This window comes from Halichoeres trimaculatus, unplaced genomic scaffold (assembly GCF_033239565.1).
Source record: "Halichoeres trimaculatus isolate MK-OKI-2021-1 unplaced genomic scaffold, fHalTri1.1 fHalTri1_scaffold_5, whole genome shotgun sequence".
Taxonomy (NCBI): Eukaryota; Metazoa; Chordata; class Actinopteri; order Labriformes; family Labridae; genus Halichoeres; species Halichoeres trimaculatus.
The window spans coordinates 20,401,407-20,425,763 of record NW_027437183.1 but is presented as its reverse complement, the minus strand read 5'-3'; the positions used below and the strand labels follow the sequence as shown (position 1 = coordinate 20,425,763).

At 40.6% G+C, this 24,357-nt stretch overlaps 1 protein-coding gene across 1 annotated transcript in view; it reads right to left on the bottom strand.

Annotated features, from left to right (window-relative positions):
* galnt9 (polypeptide N-acetylgalactosaminyltransferase 9) overlaps positions 1 to 24,357 on the bottom strand; it is a 146,705-nt gene that overhangs the window by 76,230 nt on the left and 46,118 nt on the right. Inside the window, exon 4 of the mRNA XM_074670057.1 lies at positions 17,837 to 18,011. Within this exon, the coding sequence (XP_074526158.1) occupies positions 17,837 to 18,011 (175 nt within the window). The remainder of the gene's footprint in view (positions 1 to 17,836; positions 18,012 to 24,357) is intronic.

Here is a 24,357-nt window from a genome sequence, read left to right as displayed (position 1 = left end):
CCTGCTCCTCCTGTATGAAGTATGCGGTCCTTCTCTCTCTGGCCTGCTCTGACACTCCAGACTGCTCCATGTTCGCGATTGGTCAGATGCAGCGGGCTCCGCCTTAAATGCGTGCACGCGCTCATTGCCTAGCTGGATCCTCTTATGAGGTTGATAACCAGCGTCGTCAAACCGTTTAGCGAGACTGCCTGCTACCGCGCTCAGTTCAGCGAGGTAGCTCCAAGGCTATCTCGCTAGGCTGAACTTGCTTCGTAGAACAGGGCCCAGGTCTCAGCCTTTAAAAAAAACTGACTGCTGCTTGCAGCAGAGGAGACGCATGTAAGCTGGGGATTGGTGCCCTGCTGCCTCTCCTCTGGGATTTTGGTGTCTTGTTTGTTTAGTGTTTTTCAATGTTTGATTCTCTGTTGTTTTTTTTATAATAAGACCCTTTTTTGCAACTAATTACGGTGCTTTTAAGTATTTTTATGTGGGTCATCTATGATTTGTTGTTAGCCCCATAGGGCCACTCTTTAGGGTTTACTCTAAAGATAAATTGCACAGATAGTAAGAGGATTATTTTATCATTACATGACATTCTTTGGTTTGAACCAAGTAGCAACCTCCTGCAGTGAGAAATAGAGATGATGCAGAAGTGCTAGAACCAATAGCGCAGGGATCTCCAACTCCTACCCTGGAGGGCCGAGAGGCTGCAGGTTTTCTTTCCAACCAGAAACTCCACCAACTGATTTCAGTGATTAGTCCATGCTCTCTACTTGAAGGTGGTAACCAGTGAAATCAGCTGGTGGTTTTTGGTTGGAAAGAAAACCTGCAGCTTCTCAGCCCTCCAGGGTAGGAGTTGGAGAACCCTGCTGTAGTGCCTGCTTGAGCCTTGCTCCGGAATAATCAAATAAATATATATAATAACTAAAATAATAAATGTGTTTACAGCATGGTACAAAATGACTTCAGTCTGAATAGCTCATTTCTTTAACGGAACACAACTTAGCAGTTTTAGATTATAAATTTGCCTAAATGGAGGCGCAGCTGACCTTACTGACAGGCCGACGCCCTGTCAAATATAGTAATAATAATAACAACAATAATAATAATAATAAAGTTGACAAAACTGGCCACAAAAGTCTTATAATCTAGATAAAATCCTTTTGTAATTGTGATCCCAGTCTGTATTGTTATTGGGTCTCCTCCTGTTCCTTGACAGATCACTGTTCCCATCTACCAAGTGTGTTTTTGACATTTTGAGTTTTGATTACTAGTTAGATGCAGTTTTTTTCTGTTATTACTCTACTCATTTATTTTCTTCCAGCAAACCTGCGATTTTCTGTTGTTGCTCAGTTTCTAGTTTCCAGCTTGGTTTGACACTTTGTTTATCCACTCTGGGAAAAAAAAAGATAATTTGGATTCTACATCCAGAAAGTTGTGTGTTTGGGTCTTTCTTACAAATCCTTGTCACGAGCGGGTGAAAATAACCTCAGTTTTTACTTCAAGACACAACCTACTTACCTGTCACTGTCATGACAGTCAATCTCAGAATAATTATAAAGAGTATGAGAGGAAGCGCGCAGTAGGGCGACGACAACGAAAGTGGAAAAAGGTGAAAAAAGGTCAAGGAAGGGGAAAAAACACAAAAAAGGAGAAGAAAGAAGAGGGAAAAGAAAAAGAACATGAAGAGATAAACATGGAGAAAGTAGAGCAAGATGAAAAGGAAATGAAAAGAAACACAAGGTCAACTAGAATGAAATTAAATAACAGGACTGGAAGTTATGAACCAGCCAGATCTGTACGTGCTGTTCAAACAATAAAGCACCATGGTTGAGAATTAAAGAAGCTTAATGATGATAATAAGGCTATTAGAATATTGTTAGGAGACAATGTCACATCAGAGGAAATGAAAGAGATGAAAGATTCATTACAGTAAGATGAAAATGAGATAAATAAAAGCAGTAAAGGATGGAAAGCAGAGAAAGGGGGCACAGGGACAGATGAGAAGATTAAAAGTAGCAATAAGCAGCAAATGAAAGGGAATTTTAAAATGTATTTAAAAGGAGAAACACTTCTTTAAAACAAATTCTGCATGTGTCATTTCCCCAGACCACAGAAGTTGAGTTTATTATTGTACGGAGAGTCAAATTAAGATGTAGGATTGGTGGCCAGGTCACCCAGTCACGTTTTCCTTCTCTCACTCATAGACTGTTAACAGAGTGGACAGTGTGGCTCTGCCATTTACCATTACACAGTTTAAAGCCAGAATACCCCCATCAGAGGTGCTGCTATTGGCAGCCATTGTGCAGCCAGAGCCTATGCAGTAGAAGCTATGAGGGACTCAGAGAGAATCTGAGTGGAGCCAGGTAACATTTTTTTTTTTCCTTTGGAGAGTCTGATCTCTTCTTGAGATTAGACTCTCTCCTGACATATTTCACAATCTCCCCAAAAAAATACACAGGAACGTCAGCTGTCAATCGTTGTTAAACGTGACATAAAGCCTCGTTTTTAACCTCTAATAAGTAATGAAAATAAAACTTTGCAGAAAAAAGAGGACTTGAATACAAGGCAGCCTAATAGCAAGTGAAATCCCATCAAATCACCACAACAATCAGACAGGAGAAACATTTATACGTATTCTATGGTGTATTAATGTTTTAGAGTTTAACTACAGCCCATCTGGAATGACAGGGGAGACCGATTTTTTTTAACCTATACTAAAGCCAGCCACCAGGGGGAGCAGTTTTTGTGGCGACCTCACTTCAAGCCAAGCAAGATGGCGCCCATTTTTTTACAGTCTATGGTCTCACTCTGCTCTTCAAAGCCTCACTGGAGAGGATCCATACGCTTCAGATGTATGCTGGAGTGCTACAGGCAGAGGGTTCATTTATATAATCCACTCATGGTGAGAGATGATCTCCGTGAAATCTTCAAAGCAACTCCTCTTACGCTCCATTCTACAAACTACACTTTGACATAAAAAAGAGCAGTTTTCAGATTGGTGAATGTGTCTCAAAAATACTCCCGCGACACCTTCTCTCTTTCTTTCTCCTCCTGCCCGTCTCTCCATCTGCTCCTCCTCAAAAGTGAAAGCCATTTATCATCCAATCACAAGATTACTGCTTATCAAATGAAGTGAAGGGGTAGAAAGTACAGAGCTGTATAGACTGAACCTTGTCAATAAAACATGGAGCAGTAGTTATGGAAACAGCCCTTCTCCATGTGAGAGTGTTTGGTGAAAGTCCAGTGGCCGCTTTCTCTGGGGCAGATGGCTTGTTTTGTCTCCACTCCAAAGCTCTTAAAGAAACACGTTTGAGGGTTTTTTCTTATTCCGGGCTGAACTGATGGCCAAAGCTGTGGGGTAAAAAACTGATAAGAATCTTCAACGTCCACTCAACAATCTTTTACTTTGAGCAACCGACAGAAATAACCTTCTCTAAACACAGAGGTTCCTTTATTTTGGGACAGATTTGTGATGTAAAGAGGTTGTTTAAAAAGTCATTGTTAGGACTTAAGAATTGGTCTGATTAACTATTTCTATTGACCACTTTCAGTTTTGTTTCTATGATATTACTTGGACAGAAGGGGTGTGAAAAAATATCAATACAGCAACATATCACAATACTTTGACCTCTAATACAATATTGATATTTCAACTCTTAATTTTTTATTTATTTATTTTTTTTAATAAAAAATCTTATTTTAGCTGAGTTGGAAGTGAAATCCAACTTCTGTGGTATATGGTGCCGAAGAGCTACTCTACTGTATGTTGCCCCTTGACTGTATGATAAATATAATCTCAAAGTGTATTCAAAGTATTTCATTTCTAAACCTGATGATATGGGTTCATGATTTACTGAGCAAGTCACTATGGTGTAGACATCAATGGTTTTCTTCATTATTTCAATTTTGAGTAATATTGTGTGATTTATATAAACATCATCTCTATTCTTTCTTAGTCAACTGTGTAGCAATATAAAGGGATTATCAGTCAACGTCATCATAAAGTTGTACATGCATCTAGACCGCAGAAGCAGTGTTTAGCTACATTCATTCAGATGAGTTAGCTCAAGTTAGTGTTTTTTAAACACTAAATTTAACCTGTTATCAGCATAGAAATGCACGGTTGTTCTGTGGTCAGTTTTTAGAAATGATGCTATAAAACAGAGGCAGCGTCTATCAAGATTTGACCGTCGCAGAGCAACCGGTGTTATGGAGTTAATAGCGACCATGGTAACTGGTGACTCTCGGTGGACAGTGTTAGTGATTGACGATACTGCGATCCAGTTCCCTGGACGTAGTTTTCTGGATCTTTTATTATGAACCGGGTCTCAGACTCAGCAGTCTGTGTTCCCCTTTGGGGTTTGGGAAAAATTCTGATTGATTGTCACATGTTTACATCCTGGTATGTCACAGTCCTATAAGTGTTCTCGGATAATGCAGTCATGAGCAATGAAAGACAGTTGTGTGTTTAAATTGCTCTGTGGGTACACGGCGGATTTCTCAGTTAAAAACATCTGTCCACCTAGTATCTGTCCACTTCCTGATCTCTTCTGTCCACTCACTGCTATTTCACAAACCTGGGAGCCGTTTACCATCCGTAAAAGTGATGATATGTAGTTTAAAAATCTGTTTTTTTGGTGGTTAGCCACATCAGTCGACAAACCATTATACCCTGCAGTGCTTCTGCACCCAAGTTGTGAGCGCATCCGGCGTTGTTAATAAACAAATAATCCCTCTATGGCACAACATTGGGATACTGTGATGCATCGTTATGCGAATTGTATCCTGAGGTTCTTGCCTATTCTCACTAGTGGACAACAGAAGAAACAGAGACATCAGGCTACCCTGCATTTTAGTGTTATGTATTTGAAATGATGTATGTATTAAAACAATGCTTTCAGGGTCTGCTCTAGATTTTTTTTCCCCTTTCCCTCCAATTTCCTGGGGCCCCCAGTTTGAAAAACCACTGACGTGGAAAAAAAAAAAAAAATTAAGTCAGATTTTCCCTTTTAAAACATGTACAGTGGCCACTTCACTGAATGACCTCTTCATTGGGATGTAATGATTCAGTCACACCTCTGCCAATATTTCCACTTTCAGAGGAAAATAATGAACAGTTTGAGCCAAGACAATCAGAAATGTAAAGGTTCAGGAAGCCCGAAGCATCCTTGCACAAGTAGGGGATAATGTATGGTGAACAGATGAGGATTTTTCTCTTCAGGGCAAGTCAAGATCCCCATGCTTCACTTCAACCAAGTAGCTCCTCAGGCTGCCCTCACATCTGTGCCTCGGTAACATCATGTCCTAACTCTCAAGATCATCCTGAGGTGGAAACATCTTTGCCTCACGTTTCTGAATGCTCATTAAAACCTAGTTTATCTGCCACGGTGTCACGGTGTGATAAAATATGCTGTGCCCCTTTCTGCAGATTGATTTCATGATGTTGCCCCCTGTATTACTTTGGCTGTTGTGAGGTTTTGACCAATCAAACATCACATTCATGGAAAAACACATTTTATAGTGCTTGTGTGTGAGGAAAACACTCTCATGGCGGCAGATTTTTAACAGCTGCACATCAACTGGTCAGTGGAAGCACATAATTTCCTCATCATATATAACTGATTACACTCACTGCCATATTCTTTTCTTCTAATCTCACACTCCTGGTTTCAAGCTGAACAGCGTCCACACAGACAGAAAACAGAAGATTCATACTGTAGAGCTCAAAACCCAGGCTGTTAGTGTGTATAAGAAGACGGATGAAGAGATGTATGTATGCAAATGTCAGTCAGAGTCAGTCTTTGCTGGTAGTAAAGTGGATCCAACAGGTGAACTTCAAAAGCAGCTTTCTGAGGATAAAAGGAGTGAATTATTCCTTTGTGTTTTCACTGCAGCGACTCTTTCTGAAATCTTTGATGTTTGGCAAACACTTTTTTTACTCAGTGACTCATCCATTGTTTGAAGAGACTGAAGGCCAACATATGTACCGTGTATGTGAGTTTGCGCTGGAATTAGGACTTCACTTTGAATCTTAAGCTGCTTTAAAGCGCGGGTGTCCCTGCTGTCAGTGCGAGGAGGTTTGATCTCTTTCTAAACTCTCCAACCTTGAGGAGCTCTTTCTGCCATCTCAGCCTCCTCCATTCATCCTTCTCCGTCCTTGAGAAACTCCCGTCCACTAACCATCCCCTCCCACTCAGCACGCCGGCAGCTCCTGTAGATAGAGACGCTGTGGAAACGAGGACACATCTGGGTTTGACAGCTGAGCCCGTGTCATTCCTCTTCCCGTTTCTGCCGTTTCATTTGCATAACACCGAGAGGGTTATTCACCCACATCGGCACAAATTATACTCAGTTTCATCTTACAATAGCATCTTTCTCCTTCCTACAATGACTCATCCTATGTGGAGAATACATGTTGACAACCTCTTATGCGGCCCGCTCGCTCCACCATGCCTTTTTTTTTTTTCCATCTCTAAATCAGGAGCTCTAAAGATTTACTTTCTATTCCAGTCAGACTGTTTTTCTCTGAACGTATCCAGCGCTTTTGTGCAGCTAGACAAACATTTTGCAGAGCTAATCATGGAGAGCTGGGTGTATTAAGCCAGGATGAATACCACCACACGCTCCCAGTTATTATCTGCATGACTCAGTCAAAGATTTCTCTGCCATCTGTCCTTCCTCTGTCCTGCACTGACGTAAAAACCCTGCGGCTCTCACCTTTGAGTTAAATGTTTTATGTGAAGCTTCCAGATTAACAGATCTCTAACTGTTAATGATTCAGAAGCGAGGAATTATCAGATAATGGAGTATAACTGCTCCCAGATTTATGCCCCCAGAGCAGCAGGGCCCTCAGTGCCTAAAATAAGATCTCCTTTTATTTTCTGCATTGGACTCAGCACGGCAGAACGTGCGAGCCACTCGAGCAGGAAGCCTGTAGCAGTTTCGTGCTGTGGTTTTTATGGAGGACACTGAGGAGTTATTTTGTGCAATAGAAGAGTGTCTTACTTTATAAAAAAGTTGATTTCATTCTGGTTTGAGAGATTTCTGTTTTGTTAGGCTTACTGTCAGCGTGTTCAAACTGTCAGAACTGAGCTGTGACAATGTAATGATGTTAACTCCACCAGCAGTGACATTTACAGGTTTTCTATGCCGTCAATCCTCTTTGTCTCTCTTCATGTGATTTGGAACAGGTTGAAAGATAAAAAAATCTAACTTTCCTCTGAATTTTATTTGAGTTCTGCTGGATCTTCCACATTTTGCACATCTCAGATTTCTCTTTTCAAAACACGGTGCATGTTTCTCTCCTTATGGCGACATGTACTTTTGTGTGATCATGCAATCAGAACACCAGCTGCCTCTCTCCGTACGGGGTGGACTCACTAAGAATGGATAACAGCCGCTTATTACACAAAGACTTGTGCATCATCTGCTCCCTCTATCTGCTTCATCTCAAGGACTGATTTACCAAGCACAAATTGCTCTGATGATATTCAAGCACAGTGCTCACAAAGTCCTGTACACGTGATGCACTGTCTCATTGTGGCAGTCCTAAATCAGTATATCAAGGTTGATGAAAAGAACAAGTCCTCACCAGCGTTTTTTAAATCATAAAAAATGTGACTCAAATTTTACAGTTTATGTCCAACTCACATCCAGGAGCAAGCAAGCAAAACAGTCTTAGGACAAAATGCTTTTTTCACCTGATCTTAGCAGAATTTTTTTTACTCTAACTGTGTAGGGCTGTTAGCACAAGTGCTTGTGAGTTAGCTGACATTTAACTAATAGCTGTTATTAAAAAGAGCATGTTGTGCTTAAAATAAATGACTTATTTAAATTAATGCAAAAAAAACACTGTTACACCAAGGTGTTGTTTGCCCTGCAGCCCAGTTTTTGAAGCATTTCACTTTTCATATCTTAATCCTTCCCAGTATGTTTTGGGTCACCTAGAAATCCCTAATTGTAAGTTTTTCTACCAAATTTTCAACTACAGACCAATTTAGAATGTTTAAATAGCTCATATCAGATTCATAAGTGTAAAATTAATCCATAAAAATGATTCAGAGTGCAGGGAGAGTGTATTTTTTAAGTTGTTCAACATTCAATTTTTGAGCAAAATGTCTTCTATTAAACGGTATCAAATCCTGTTTTTAGACAAAAACACCATAATTCTTTAAATATTTCTTACTGAATCTAAAAAAGGCATTGACATCTGAAATTATATGGAAATTATAATATTACCATGTGTAACCACAACAACCACTGACCACTGTCCTCACTGATACATCATAAGACATCATAATTATCAATTTCAATTTAACATTCACCACCCAATATTGGACTATCTAACAAATATTGGATAGTAGTGTTGATTATAAACTAGTCGCTGCATTCAAAGTTATAAAATGTTCTTGTGATCAGAGTTTTCCCCCAAGTTGTCTTCCTGCCCTGGCACATCCTCCTCCAAGACACTGTCCCACTCCTTATCTGTGTAGATCAGCTCAGGGGCCTGCTGTACACCATGTCTTTCTGCCATGATGTTGGTCACTTAAATGTCAGCTCAGGAACCTTTATAATCTTATGACCAACCATTTTCCTTGACTCAACCAACAAATGTAAATCTAAAATTCAAGTCCAATTTGACCCAAAACAGCCTCAGTGTACAAAAATTTGTAGCATCTGAACAAAAGTATAGAATACTAAAATATTTTTTGGATCATGTTGGAAAAAGTCATTGGATTTCTGGCTAAAAGAATGACATTTAGGGTATTTTCACTGCTGTCAAACTTTGAAACAGGTCAATTACCTGACCCTAATGGTATTTAATGGTTAAATCACCTGTCTTCTCCATTCTGATGTTTGGTTCAACCTTCAGCAGCTCATCTTCACCATGTCTTCATGCCAAAATACTCTGAGTTGCTGTCATGTGATTGAATGATTAGATATTAGCGTTCACAAGCTGTTGAACAGTTGTACCTCATTAAGTGGCTGAGTTTATATCAGTGGCTATGTTTAGATGCAGTCAACATTGGGGTTAAGGTCAATATTACAATTTCTGAGATGTTCATAATTATATTAATAACTGTTTACATGTGTCAGCAAACGGGGAAATCTCTGTTTACATGATATCCTGATCAAAACAGCGAAGCACAGGCATTGTGACGTAATGTGCATCATTTCCGCTTCTTCTTCCTGTATCCATAGCAACAGTAGCAGCATGGCCAACTTCCTGTACTCAAAAGACCAAGATTCTTTGTGAACAGAACATGGGCAGAACACAAATCAGTGTTCCTTTGGATGGCGATATCCCGATAGGCTTAAATATGACCAAATATTGGGGTTAGAAAAGGGGTAATTTTTTTTTTTTTTTTTTTTTTTTTTTTTAAAGGGTTATTGGTGTATACATGGCCGTGTGCAACCGGGTAATTGCTAATATTCCAAATATGAAAGGGTTAATGACTGCATGCAAATGTAGCCAGTGACTGATGATGATGAGTGATGTGCTCTCTATTAAATTCATTTCCAGATGTTTTCAGAGAGTAAACAGAGCTTTGCTATAAACCATGATTTAGTTAACTGTAGACTTTCACACCTTTACACCCTCAAAGGCAGCACCTGAAGCGTTAACAGACGGGCATCAAGACGTTTCTTTTCTGAATGCAGACACCTGCTGGGAGCAGCTCACACTGAATAACTCTTTAGATGTGTTAACCCTGAAAAATGACTGCTGCAACAAAAACAACACAAATAAGCTAACATAAAACCCAAATATGTATTTTTTAAATGCCAAATTAAACCCTAAGAGTGTTCATTTATGTTTCCTGTGTGTGTGAATCATGTGAGTCAGTGGCTGTGTGTGTGTGTGTGTGCGTGATGTGTCTTTGAGGAGAATCTAAGCCTGCAGAGCCTCCAGCCATTTTTAAGCGCATTAAATCCCTTAATGTGAGACCGTCCACAGTCCCCCTGCCTGGCGGCTTCACAGAGCGGCTCAGATGTGTGTATGTTCAGCTCATATTAATTGTGGCCGGTCCTCTTCCTGCTATAAAAAATGCAGGATCTAAAGAAAGTAAAGGTATCCGTTCAGAATTTTAATTCACTTTGGCGTTCGGGGCTTTTTGAAGTAGATAGCAGCATGCAGGCGCATGAGCGGGGAGAAAGGCTCCTATGATATTAGATTGCACACTACTTCCAAATGCATTAGCTCAGGACTGGGTTGATAAGATACAAATGTAAAGGGGTCTAAATATGCGTCTTTTCTGTGGTGTTGGAGTTGTGCCTGGCCTGTGCTCAGCATGGTTGCAGCCCTTTCTGTCGTCTCCAGACTGATATCTGGTCTGAGCCACCGCCAGACACAGGGAGCAAGTGTAAAAAAATGATTTACTTTTGCTAAAAAAAATATTTCCACAGCCTTCAAGAGCTCTGAAATCTGTCTACCATTGAATTTAATATAACACGGCTGCACCTGTGTGGAATAATAAGCAGATTGGGCCCCATGACATTAACAAAGGAGCTGATATCAAATATAAATGTGACAAATATTACATTTTTCATTAATACAGCCGGAGAAGCAGGTTTTTTTTTTTTTAATCTGTTCCCTGCTCTTATGAATTCCAGCAGTTTGTCTGATTCTTAGAAGAACTTACCAGGTCACACAGCAGCAGCGAAGCATTCAAAATTCATCAAAGTGTTGCTTTGCAAGGCATGTATTTCATTACAAGCTCCTCACTATGACAATCTTATCTCCAGCTCACACTCAGTGGGGAGCGGCTGCTCACACTCCTAATCATTAATGGTTAATAACCTGAGATTGCAACTGTGCAGGGGCTTCAAAAACCAAATAAATATCAATTTCCCCGTGCCGCCCCTCTGCAGCTGCCAGATTCATCCGAGGCATACAGTCGGTCCTAATTACAACATGCTCCCTTTCCTGCCGTTTATTCTCTTTATTAACAGCAGAGGCAGAGGAACTGGTCCTGTTTGCCGCAAAAAGGGCAGCTATTGTCTCAACTATGGAGATAAATTGCTCAAGAAGACAGATTGAGAACATTTAGCTGATGCAATACCACAATAATGATAGGCAACAATTTCATATCTTCATATTAAGCCCGAGAGAACCCGTGGAAATCAGATTCTATCGCCTCTCCTCCCTCTTAACTCCTCGTAAACCAACACTGTGAGGGAATGGGAAACAGATGTCAGCTGAACCGTGCAGTATGATACAATTATGCTTCCTTACAGTAATGTGAACCAGCAATAGATTTCAGCTGCGAATGTACAGCACCCCAGGGGGAACGCCATGCCAATGAATCACGCAAGTGCTGCTGAGGGCTGGCAGCATTGTCTGCAGCTCAGTATGCAGGCAGTGTGTGTACATCTGAGTGTGTGTGTGTGTGTGTGTGTGTGTGTGTGTGTGTGTGTGTGTGTGTGTGTGTGTGTGTGTGTGTGTGTGTGTGTGTGTGTGTGTGTGAGTGTGCAAGGTCATTGAGGGGGACTCACCACAGCATCCAGAGGAACCATCCATCTCACTTATCACTGTATGTGCCACGGTGAATAATCATATTATGATAAATAGGAGGGCTTCTTCCATTGGAACAAACAGATAGTGCAGATACCACCAGTGAATCTATCTGAATAAAAGAGCAGCACTGAATGTTTGCACGCATGCAGCAGATAAAAAATGCATGCACACATACACACACATACACACACACACAAGTACGCGAAAACAGGAGCTTCCAGAAGATGCCTCTCATCCCCTCCGCTGCTACATCCCTTTATCCAGCGAATGCTTGGAAAAATATCACAGGGATTCTGCTCTACTTTTTATTGACTTCAGTAAATAAAACCTTACGCAAAAAAAGCAAATCTCAAACAGCAGGAAAAAAAGGAAGCAGCTGGTTATCAAAGGGAGAAGCTGGTGGGTACATGGATGGGGGTGGGCGCTTGTGTGTGTGAGACAGACGAACAAGAGAAAGGTGTGTAAAATTCAAAGAATGGAGGCAGGTGAATTCAAAGGAAAATCTGCCGACACAGCTTCTGTATGTAGAGCAGAGGGGGGTGATGGGAAGTGACTAGGAGGGAAACAAACAGGCAGGTGAACAGGTTATACAGGGGCATGACAAAGACGTGTCTATTTTGGAGTGAGAACAGATGGGGGAACAGACGAGGGAGCCACCAGGGTATCAGTCGTCGTAGGTAAAGTACCCAGGAGCTAGGCCGTTTGCTGGCTGAGTGGCTCGTCTTTCGCAGCCTGCGGGCCTGATGCTTGGAAGCAAAAGAGTGTGCCAACAGGAAGCGATCAAGGTGAATTATATCACTGCTTTGCAAGGGGCATAAGGTCAGCGTTCAGGTTAAATCTCTGACTCATACATGGCAGCCGCTGAATGTGTGTTCTTTATACGTGATGCTCACCCTGACCTTTGGTGCTTTCACATCTTTTAAAGAAACCATAGGAGAGGCGCTGACCTTCAGGAGAACAACAGCAGTAAACAAAATGGAAATAAAAACCTGTCTCAGCTACTATATCCATGAGCTGAGAGATGTTATTAGGAGGTTTTAATCCAATATTTGTATCTCTGTCAGTTTATTCCATCAAAATTCCTGATTCTGTATTCTGTTTATTTGAGCGATCAAATCCAGCTCCAGACCTACTTAGAAATAATCCAGAGTGTGTCATTTATTATGTTCCTTTGCTTTCTACCACCATTTCTACTCCTCATGCATATATGTATTGAGCTGCTCACAAAAGATTCATAAAGAAGGAAATGAATAAGTAATCTTGGGTTTCTTTAAAATTTAACTTCGAAAAACACAAAATAAATCAAAACTGTTCTTGGATCCACTGGAAAAATAATCTTACTGTGTTAAGCAGAAGACAGGCTACAAGATAGTCTGGACAATTCTGGGCATGAAAGAAATCAGCGAAGTGTAATTTTTTATGCTTCTGAAGATTATTTTTCCTGATTTCTGTGGTGAAGCATGTCAGGAGTGATTTATTTTCTCCGATCTGCTCAGAGGACAATCAGGTTGCTCTGATTTGAGAGTCTGAATAATAAAAAAATCAATATCTATGGTCAAGTTTTTAAGAATTTTTATTTGTCAGATGCTAATGTGGACAGGGACTTAAACTGCTCAATATGGCTGTACAATTATACAACCAATCACATAGAAGGTGTAGAAATCTGGAAATGCAAGATGAATATAAGGGAATAAAAGCTACAAAGTGTGTGTGTGTGTGTGTGTGTGTGTGTGTGTGTGTGTGTGTGTGTGTGTGTGTGTGTGTGTGTGTGTGTGTGTGTGTGTGTGTGTGTGTGTGTGTGTGTGATGTCTTTGTTAACACTCACACTCAGTCATGTGGATGAGGTGCAAGAGTTTGACCTTCACAGTCCTGACAGCCAAGTGCAGAAACTCTTTTTCTGTGTCTCTGTGTCTCTGTGATTGTCAAGCTGTTACAAAGGCTTTAACAGAACACAGACCCTCAAAAAATCAGTTTCTGGGGTTATGGGGGTCATTGGTGATCCTGTAGTGTGGGGGTAACCCTGAAAACAGGGAAAAGAATGAGCATCACAGCTGTTCATCACCTGCCACCTTTGTTTCCTCTCATGGTTCGTTGACACCACAAGATTTTATTACCCTTTTTCTTTGTGTTTTGACAGTGGTTCTTAGTTCTTGGTTCTTGATGAAAGGTTTATTTTCAGTGTGTGGTGCTCTGCGTCAAACAAAAGCTGTTGAACTTGTCATCATGTTAGGAGTCACTCACATTCAAACTACATTTGCCCTACAAACATGCTATTTCAAAACGTATGATCCAAAGCAAAATATAAAGACTGAATTTTTGGTAATGTTTCGGTAAACTGTGTGATTTTTGTAGAAATGAGACCCAAAATCTTAATCCATGAAACTCCTCTGTATCCTGTACTAGAGATGGGTACCTTTAACATTTGAAATGATACCATACTACATGGTACTAATTTTTGGTACTTTTGTGTGTTTTTGTCACAATAAATGTTAATTTGTTTGACAATATAATCTTACAGTTTTTCAATTTAATATCTATTTCTCAACATATTAACTTGTAATGCTGTGTTCATGTCCAGGAGGAAAAACGCCTAATCTTCCACTCCCTCACAGTCACATGGATGCCTACAGGTACCAAAGTATGGTACCGTTTGATTTTGCATGAACTGTTACTTGATACTGCAGATGAAATTTACTTAGTACCTATAAAATACCTAATTCGGTACCCCTAGTACCACTAGTGCCCCTGTAGTAAATTTACATGATTGCAGGGCTTGAAGCAGGAAAAAATCCTGTGCCTGAAAGCGGGGGGGGGGTTACTGCGTTTAATATTGTTTTTATTAATAATAATAATAATAATAATAATAATAATAATAATAATAAAAACAACATTAAACACAGTAACACTAATTTTTTGTTCACACAAACGGTCAGTCAGCGATACAGCATAAGTACCTGTGGCCATCGCTTCTGGTAGGGTCCACAATTTTGTTGTTGGATAATTATGTTTGATATGATCAAGGCAAATGATGAAATGCTAAAGTTTACCTGAAATAGATTTAAAACCTTTTTAAATATAAATCACCCCTGTGCACACTCAAATAAAGACTACCTAAATCAGGTATTCAGCTCTGAAATGGTTGTGCTCCTTAAATATGAAAATATGCAGACTATTGAAACAAAGTAATTAAAGGAGGAGCATAATATTGCATTCAATGAAAGTTGTGAAGGTTGAAGATTAATTGAAAAAATAAAAACTAAACTGAAAAAGCTTTCTAGAAACACTGTCTACTTTAATATTTATTCACTACGGTAATTTTTCACTAATAAACTAGTACCATACTTTCTGTACTACAAGTCACTTCGTAGTACTACCATATATTTTTTGAGGTCGTATCAGTCAAAAAAATGCGTCATGAAGACGAAAATAACGTAGGCCTACATAAGTCACACTGGACCATAAGTTTCATTTATTTAGAATGATTTGGTTTGTTTACAGTATTTCCAGAGTGAACTTTTTACATATAACTTTTAAAATGTTTGTTTATTAGGAGGTTTAGATACTGTTCCTACGGCTTCTCATATCTATGATCAGTTTCACTTCTCTTCGTGTGCTCCTGTCTTCTCCTCCTCCCCTGCTCTAGGTGAGTGTTACTGGTGAGAACGGTGCACTGTGAGCTTAAATGAGCTCCATCTGATAAATGTCCTCACTTTTAACAAGTTACGGAATATTTGGCGCTAGATTGTGACTTAAATCCCGGAATCCGTTTACCATAGAGAGCAAATAAGACGCGAGTGAAGTTTTAAAACACGTTATCAGGCGCTAAACACCGGGAGCTGTAACAGTGTCCGAGACGAAGGCTGAAGACCAGCGCGTCTGGGGCGCCTCTCAGTAGAAGACTTTGCTAAGGGACCAATGAGCAAACACTGTGTGCAGGCAGTGCTCGTGGGAGTTGTGGTGTCATAGTCTCATACTGCAATGGGTTTAGTATTTCAGATGCCGTTTCAGAAAACTACAATTAAATAATTCAACCCGCCGAAGTCGCTAGTAGGAGGGACGGTTTTACTGAAATTCACATGGATGAAAAATACATCCATGCGCGCCCGATTGCGTGATTACAGACTCGCTGGCGGCGCAGTTTTCGAGCGGGTATCCCGATTACGTGGTAAACTTGCTCTCTGAAGCCAAGCTTCTTTGTTGTCCAAAAACATCTCTCAATATCACTGCTTCATTATAAGGGGTTGCTACTCCGCTTCTGCTCTCCGCCTCCGTCATTAATTACTCTCTTCACGAAGCACATTTATCTGACAAATTAGACGGACAGTGCCATATTGGACGATCGTTCTGCCAGTCACACTCATCATAGACCAATACGCATCAAGCCACGGTATGACGTAGCGGATTTGGGCCGCTGCTGCTTGTTTGTGAAAGAGAGGCGGGAGCTGCTCTCTGCAGCTCCCGCCTCTCTTTCCTGACTGGTGCAGTCGGAACTCGATCGAGTGAAATCAACGGAGGGCAGCCAGACCGACCTGCAGGATTTCACAATCTGGCAGGTTTGTCTACGCCGGATTTCCGGCACTATGCCGGAGGTCTTCAAGCCCTGTGATTGATGGCTAAAAAAAAAAAATCTATATTTTTCTTATATGTTGCTTCGTCTGTTTGGTAATTGTCAGTCTGATGAAGCATTCCACTTACCCAGAGCTTCCAGCTGTTTCCAGCTGTTTTCTGACTGGAGTGTGTCATGGTTTTGACACACTCCACATACTGTTGGTTGGAGTGGACTGAAACACTTCGATGGGCACAAAACTCCCAAATGTTTTCCCACTGGTGTTTTAGAAAATCCTATTCCAGCTTTTGTCTGAAACACTTCACTCAAGCTCCTGTCGCTTTAAGACCCCCTGTTCCCTAAACCCCCTTCTCTCTGATTGGCTTGCCCTTTGGAAGCATGTGTGGGCGGAGCTATGGGCAGGTCTTGGTGTTAGAACTCCACCAAGGCCTGCACATGCATCCTTATATTCAGGGGATCAATGTGATGACATCACCATTTAAGCAAGTCCCATGAAGCCCCCATGCTACTTTTAAAAGCCGTTTACAGACAGATTCAGGAGTTTATACAATAAATGAACACACAAAAGTTTGAAAATCTGCAGGTTTGGTTTGAACATCTAGCATTTGTACTTTGCATGCATGTTTGAAATATGGGTAAGCAGAATAGCCCCTCTTTAATGACTTAATTTGCTGCAAAGGTGCCTGTCTTCGGTGATTAAAGAGAATTTCAGACAGTCCAGTTTGGGCATGCCAGATCAGAAGCTGAATTGTATTTGCAAAAAAAAGGTGCACATTGTTAAATATTTTGATGTTTGCAGAAAGATTTGTGTATCCGGGTTTGAAGAGTACACAGCAACCAGCTGGATTTCTTGGATTCTGAGGGGACACTTTAAATCAGGTGATTGTGAGCTGTGATTTTAGGGCCTGGTGGCCACTTTATCAACATGTGTTTTCACTTGATTGACTCTAAGATGAAACAGTGTGACATTTGTGGCATATTAATTAAGAGGTGACATTACAGGAAGCAGTCTTCTGTTAAGCTTCTTTGTGTTTGTATGAAAGGTATTTTGTGTTTATAGCATTGAGTTAGCCAAACAAATTGGACAGCACCCAGAGAAATGAAAGGTTACCTCTGCTATTCCTCCTCCTCCTCCATCCTTTCCTTCATCCCTCCATGTCCCAGGAAACAAAAGCTACATTTCATCCTCCAACAGTGACAGTATGACAGGCTCAAATTAGGTGCCAATTACATCCATTGAGTGACTTGTTTTCTGGTAAACTTAAGCAGCACACAGACATTGGACTGAGACCCCCTGAAGTAATTTCATATTGCAAAATAAGCCCTGAGCCCGCTGGTAAAATAATGGGGATATGCTCAACATTCAAGGTCCCTCTGTAATTATACTGGCTGTCGTCTCTCACAGTGTTTGGCTCTCCAACTCATCATGAGACTGTATTTGTTGGTTTGGTGGTGTGGATGGAAAGAGTTTTTTAATTCAGCTCTGAACCCATTACTCCTGATTTCAAAGGTGATGCAAGAGAGAGAAGCTTATTGATGACAAACTCTTTTTTAATAATGAGGGTCATGCTGCTGAAAAGTGCTGTCTTAGTCAGAAATGATCTGGCCCTGTGTCAAAACGCTCAAGGCAAACTACGCTGCATATTTCATCGATAATAATCCAACACGACATCCCTCTGTACCCAGAACATAAAACACAAACCACAGAGGCAAAGGTGAGGGGAACGCAGGAACAGCTCAGTGATCTCATGTTAAACGTGACCTTTTCTTACCAGCCAGTGTTGAACTCCACGTGGGCATCAAAGAAGCCGACGACAGGAGCAGTGGCGGCGTTCCAGCCGTGTATCCTGGCTCGGATCAGGCCCTCCCGCTTGCTGTTTCGTACAATCTTCACCAGGCCGGGGTAACGTTTGTTCACATACTGGTCCAGGTTAAATTTCAGCTCCACTGAAAAAGAGAAGAGGAGGGGGACAGCTCCTTTAACGATGTCTGAATCAGCGTCAGAATATTAACCAAGCAGCTTAAGCGTACAATAATGTATCTAACATCTCTCAGGGTTGAATACTATTGGCCTGATTTGCCTGAAAGGTAAAGTCTGCAGAGAATGTAAGTGAGTGTTTTTATTTCTTAGTTTTTTTTACATGCCAAATCTAAAAGCAGATTTGTGACGGGTGCTTGTAAATTGTAAATTTATAAACAAAAGGCATCAATGAAATTGGTTGTAACTCCACTTTTGTTGCCTGGATCAACTTTGAAATCTCTGCACAATTTTTCCAGGGCCAATATGAATATTTGTAGTTTAAAAGACCATAACCAATAACTGATAAGCACTAACAGAAAAAAATAAATTTCTGTCAAAATTCAGACTTTGACTGTTAGTTTTTTAAAAATAAAAAGAGAATGTAATATTTGAATGTCTGTGTAACAGAAATAAAGTTAAGATTTCATTTCTGACAACTTTTCCTCTTTAACGGTTTATGTGACAATCAGTGACTGAAGTGCTTAGATGTTTACTCAAGTAATAGAAATAGTAGGTTTTGGCAGGACAGTGGAATTAAGTGCACACATGTATGCTCAGTTGTGTTTGGCTTGGCATGCTACCACAGTGTGTGCCATTAGTAAAACTCAAATAATGCAGAACGCATAGAGACTACAAAGTCCACATCTTGAGGTACAAAAATAACACTGATTGTTTCCGTGCACAAATCACTCACTGGTAAATATGTGATATGCTGCTTTTGTTTGTCACCTGTTCTCTGCTGCCATGCTCGGTTTCCACCTCCAAAATCAGGAACTGTCAAACAGATCTGCAGCCTCATTGGCTCATTAGGAGGTGTTCAAAGTGGAAGAAACCATGTTTGAATGAGAGGGAGGGGGGACTTACCAATGAATCAGGAAATACTCTTTTAATTCACTTTGAACAGGAACTTTATGAAAATGTATCTTGATAACAATTTTGTAACCTCCATAAGTGCAGATAAGGGTTGGAGGTGTATCCCTGGCAACAGATTATCAATCCCTTACTCTTGGTAGGAGCCAACATATAAGAAAATGCTGGGATTCTCTGGGTTTACTGGCATGTGTTGGCTCTGCTTGAGAATGTGGCTTTCAGTCTTTCCTGTTTTCACTCATCCATTTATAACCTCTGGTTATTTTGTTTTATTTTATTTTGTTTTAACTTTATTTTCTGTATCTGTATTTAATTGGCTGTTTCATTGTTTTAAATTTTTACTGTAAAATACTTTGGTCAGCATTTTGTGATTCTGGTCAAACCCTTTTTTTTTAACAATTTTAGATTTAATTTTTTTTCTTTTATTTTTTTCCAAGTGTTTTCTTTACAATTCTCTGACTGCTGGGTAGGCATTCTACATAAAGCTGCACATGGGTTTCTACCAAATTGGAAGTAAATATACTTGGTCTTCTGATGAAATTTTTGCCTCCTTTTTGAGCCACTGTTATGAGACCAGCCTTACAAGAACTATGGGGTAAGGACACATACACCTGCAGCAGGGTGAAATTTGCACACTTTTTTTACACACACTTCCCCCTGCCAAATAATTGGCCAGGCCAAGAACAGATGACCCGACTCTTACAGAGACAAAGTTGTTTAAGATTAAGCCAGTGGGTGAATGTGAAGAACTGCCAAGGTTGTGTCCAGAGCGTGGTGCAGGGCAGTGTGGGAAAAGATGTTTATGACAGTATTTTTCAACAATGTGGCAGTGTCACCCTATATCACAGTATTTCTCTTGTTTAGCACAGCACACTGAATGGGATTTATAACAGTGCGTCTCTTATTCATTATGCACACAGGTGATCTCTAGCATAGGCTGTCAGGGGTGTGTCGCTGTGTCACGTTCCCTTCTCAATCACAGCTGCAATGTTTGTAACACCACTCCTCTCCTTTCTTTATCCTCCGTCATTTATTTCTTGAGTCTCAGTGCACCTTAGTTCCTCCCAGCTGTTTAGCAGAGCTATAACTTTCGAGCTTTACCCAGAATACCTTTGTAAATTGTAGCCTAACAGTTATTGTAACCATGGATGAGGAGGGAACGCATTTGATATTAGGGTGGTGCAGCGCCACAGTCAACCTGTACCCTTCATGATTAAAGCATACAAGCAGACAGGACCAACACTAGTGTGAGGGAAACTTTATAGCAGTAGGGAAAATAACGGACAGTATACCAGCACAGCACTTCCATAGAGGTGGTACTTGCTCTTCTTGGCTTACAGGACTTATATTGAAAAAAACTGTTTCCATCTAAATCCCTCACACGGTACTTTGGACAAAAAATTGTTTGTTTCTTTTTCATATCCAAGAAAAATACCCCAGCTACCCCTGCTTGTGTCAGAGCCCCCTGCTGGGCCAACGCAGTAAAAAGAGTTTGAACACACCCTGGCACTGCCTCTTCTCAATGTAAACCTTTGGCATCACACTGCTATAGCAACATATAGACACTTCTTACCCTCTTCTGTCTGTTCGTGACACAATGTGTCTTAATGATCCCATAACACCACGTAAAACACACCACCCACTGTGACACTCTCTCAGTCCTGTTGCTGGTGTTATTCACTGCCTTCTACTCTTTCGCTGGAAAATAACGTTACATTCACACAAATCTACAAGTGTCTAGATTGGAAATTGGAAAAATTGGACAGAAGCATAGTGAAGCAGAGATGGAGAGGTTGGTATCTTTTGAACCATTATTAACTTTAGAAACTGAGAACATAATTCTATTGATTTACTGACACTGATGGCACAATACACTTGCCAACAAGTGAATAAGGGGAGAGCTGGCACATAAAGCACGGATCCATCCTTTATCCATCCTGCTTGTCTGAATCCAGATCACGTATATGATACATATCAAATATGCAAATGCTCTAAAGAGGGATCATGTGTTATATTGAATTGTTTTGTTTGTTAGTACTTTAGATTGTCTCAAAAAGCCCAGTCCTGCTGAATCCAGAGAAGCAGCATCCATCTTTTCTTCATCAGGGTGAGATAATCCTCAAGGTTATTTTCCAGGTTTCTGTGCAGGGAGGCTGTCTAATGCTGACATCTTTATTCCAGCTGGATTATAACATCTCTCCACCTGCTCCTGCTCACACAGATGATGTTGACTGTCATCACCAGAAACAAAGTTTGCTGGGTAAACAGCCACTTGCACAAATTGCTGTCTGTGTTTTGGGCTGAGGATGGATTGCTGTTTGAGCTTCTCCTCTGGGTTACTGCTGAGCGCTCCACTTTCTGAGGGAGAGATTAATAAGGACGCTTGTGGCACACTGGCTCTGAATTGCATCCACACCTAGCTCCTGACTTTGCCTCACATCATAAATCAGCTGGTGAAAGTTAGAGAAAAGGCAGGCTAATCCCCCGCCTGTGTGACGGAGGAGACATGGCGAGGAGAGAGGGATGTCAGGAAATTTTTTAAGCTGAAGGTCTGAACATAAAGTGGAGGCTGCAGAAGAGAGGGAGGCTGAATTCAGACGCAGTGACCCTTGAAGAAAACAGGCCTTGGCACTTGACACCAAATTAAAGTGAGCTCTGAGTCATGGGAACTTCTGTCTGTGGATGTGTGCTCCATTTCAATGCTGCTCTAATGTCTAACCTGATTCAGTGAGTTCCTTTACCATTGCTCACCTTTCCAAACTATCCATCCAAGTTTGAAAACTTTTTATTTCACCACTGCCTAAAGTAAGCTGATTTCCCAATCTCTGCAGACAGCATAGCCCCCACTGGAGACTTTTCAGGACTACCTTTTTTTTTTACAGACCGCAACAGGGTGCTTACATGTCAGTCAAGTCTACAGTCATGCCCTCATATAGGCAAACTCATGAGTAAACTGATGGAAATGGTAGTGACACACATTTTAACCTCAGTGAGAATTCTACAGCACATGCAAAGTTTTTTTTTCTTATTTGTCAGGACCTGAGCTGTTGTGTTAAATTACGTCATATTTAGGGCACAGATGGGCTTGTGGTCTAGGTCGCGCCCCATGAGGTTCACCCTCCAGCGGGTGGCCTGGGTGTGAATCTAGCCTGCGGCCTGTTTCCTGCATGTCACTCGGCACTATCACCCAATTTCCTGCTCCGTTCACTGCCCTCTCCTATCCCATTAAAGGCCCCAAAAATAACTGGAAAAAATACATGGCATATATGATGCAGCATGTCAACAAAAATGATCAAAACAATGCTTTAGTAGTGATTCCCAACCTGTGGACCGCAGGACAACCACCTGGTGTTGCAACATTTTAAAGATGCTGTGTTAGCTATACTTTGGAGCTTCCAACACATTTCTCCTGTGTTTATTTCAGTTCTTTATGTTCTATCTTTATTAAAACAAAAACACATTACATGGCCTCAATATTCATGAGGTTGGAGGTGGGCAGCAATTTTTTTTTTAAACTTATAAGTGGGCCCTGAGTTGGAAAAGGTTGAGAACCACAGCTCTGAAGTTTGGCTAAATTTTGTTCAAACTGACACTGACACTTCAAGAAAAGAAGCCCATCTGTTATGACATTTACTTCAACAAAGTCAGTATGTTTACATGCAGACAGCTGTTTGACTAAGGTCATAGCTAGATCATAAAGCTGCAGCTGTGGATCGAGTCTTGTCTTTGTATACATGCAGAAAGTAGAACCAGATTTCAGGCCGAGGATGTCTTGCTCCACTTCCACAGGTGATGCTGTGTCCTTTTTTGATAAGTGAAGCAGCATGTGTATAGAACTAATTCCGCTTCAACCAGAGAGTAAGCAACATTTTAATGGCTGTGGCAGAGATGGATGCAGCTTAACTCTTTATATTTCATACATAATGAAATACCAGGTCCTGCCAAATCCAGCCGCAGTCAGAATGAGCATATGCATCCACGTTTCAATCGGACAGCAATCACATTACCTGTGTGGTGACAGAGCCGGTCAGTCTGATCTCATGCTGACTAAACTCATATATCTGATTTCTTGGGCTGCACACACTGAGTGTGAGTTTTAGTGAGTACTCTGTCTTTTATGAGCTTTAGCAACGTCTCATCTCTAGCTGCACCTTCCTCTCTACCTGTTTCAAGTTTAGATATATTTGCCAAGAATGTTAAGCTAGCTTCCTTCCACCTCAGGAATCTCTGTGGTTCAGAAAGTCTTTACACTTTGAAGAAAAATTGTGAGATGAATGAGGTGAAAAAAGCGGAAAGATTTGTTGGGTCAACAGCATTTAGGTTGGCATAATGTAGTTTGTTGATATTGTTTTTTTTTTATTCTACTGTGTTTTTGTTATATGCCTCTTTCATATTTTTAAATGATTTAGGTTTGTTATTTCCCTTGATCACTCCAAGAAGAAAAAATGATGTAACTATTGAACCTTTACTTTAAAGGTCTTGATATCCAAACAAAAACAGCAGGCTAACTGTCCTCCCAGTAATATTGATTATCTTTTTCTTTTCTTTTTTTTACCTACCTTAAGTCATGGACTCAGAATCAGGACTTAATAAGAACCAGAACCAAGCAGAACCAGAAACTAAACCAAGACAGATAAATTTGAAACAGCGCCCAACCCTGACTGGGAGTTGTTAAGCGCTAGCCTGGTCAAGTAAGATTTTCTGAAGGAGAAGAAGCGACTGCCCCCAGAAGCAAATATCTGTCACACCATCCACAGATGATGATTAGGATTTGGTGAATAAGTCCTTTTTTTGGAGTCTGATTTTTAGAGTCTATGGTTAAAATCTAATTTAAAGATTTTTACAAAAACACTAAAAGATCAAAACAGAGAAAGTCTTCTGACTGAAAATAAGAAAAAAGCTGAATTAATTAGAGACAAACCTTTTCTCCTTGTTACGCGGTGAAAGTCTCCAGCAGTTTGCTTCTGTCTCTTCAAGGTTCTGAACTTGTGCTTCTAGTCTCCTTCATCATTATCCCACCCTGCAGCTACAATATGATAAAAGCTATTAGAGTGTAATAATTACTGGGCTTTGCAGGGAAGGAGAAAAGTTATGGGCCTCCCTCTGAACCTGGCAAATAAAACATTGGACTGCATCCACGGGAGCAGAGTTATGGAGCAGGGAATACATTTTAAAGGACTCGCAGTGCAACGTAGCCGAGGATAAACAACTATCCATCATACTATGAATATAAAATGAATGCAGAGTAGACTGCAGCAGAGCTCCTCTGCAGACGTGGAAGATTATGGGCACTGCTGTGTTAAGGGTAGATGTTAGAGGGGTTTCCAAGATGCTTTTGATTATTTAAACCGTGGAAAAGCCTCAGAATTAACTTACATGCTGCAAAGCTTGGATCTCATCCTA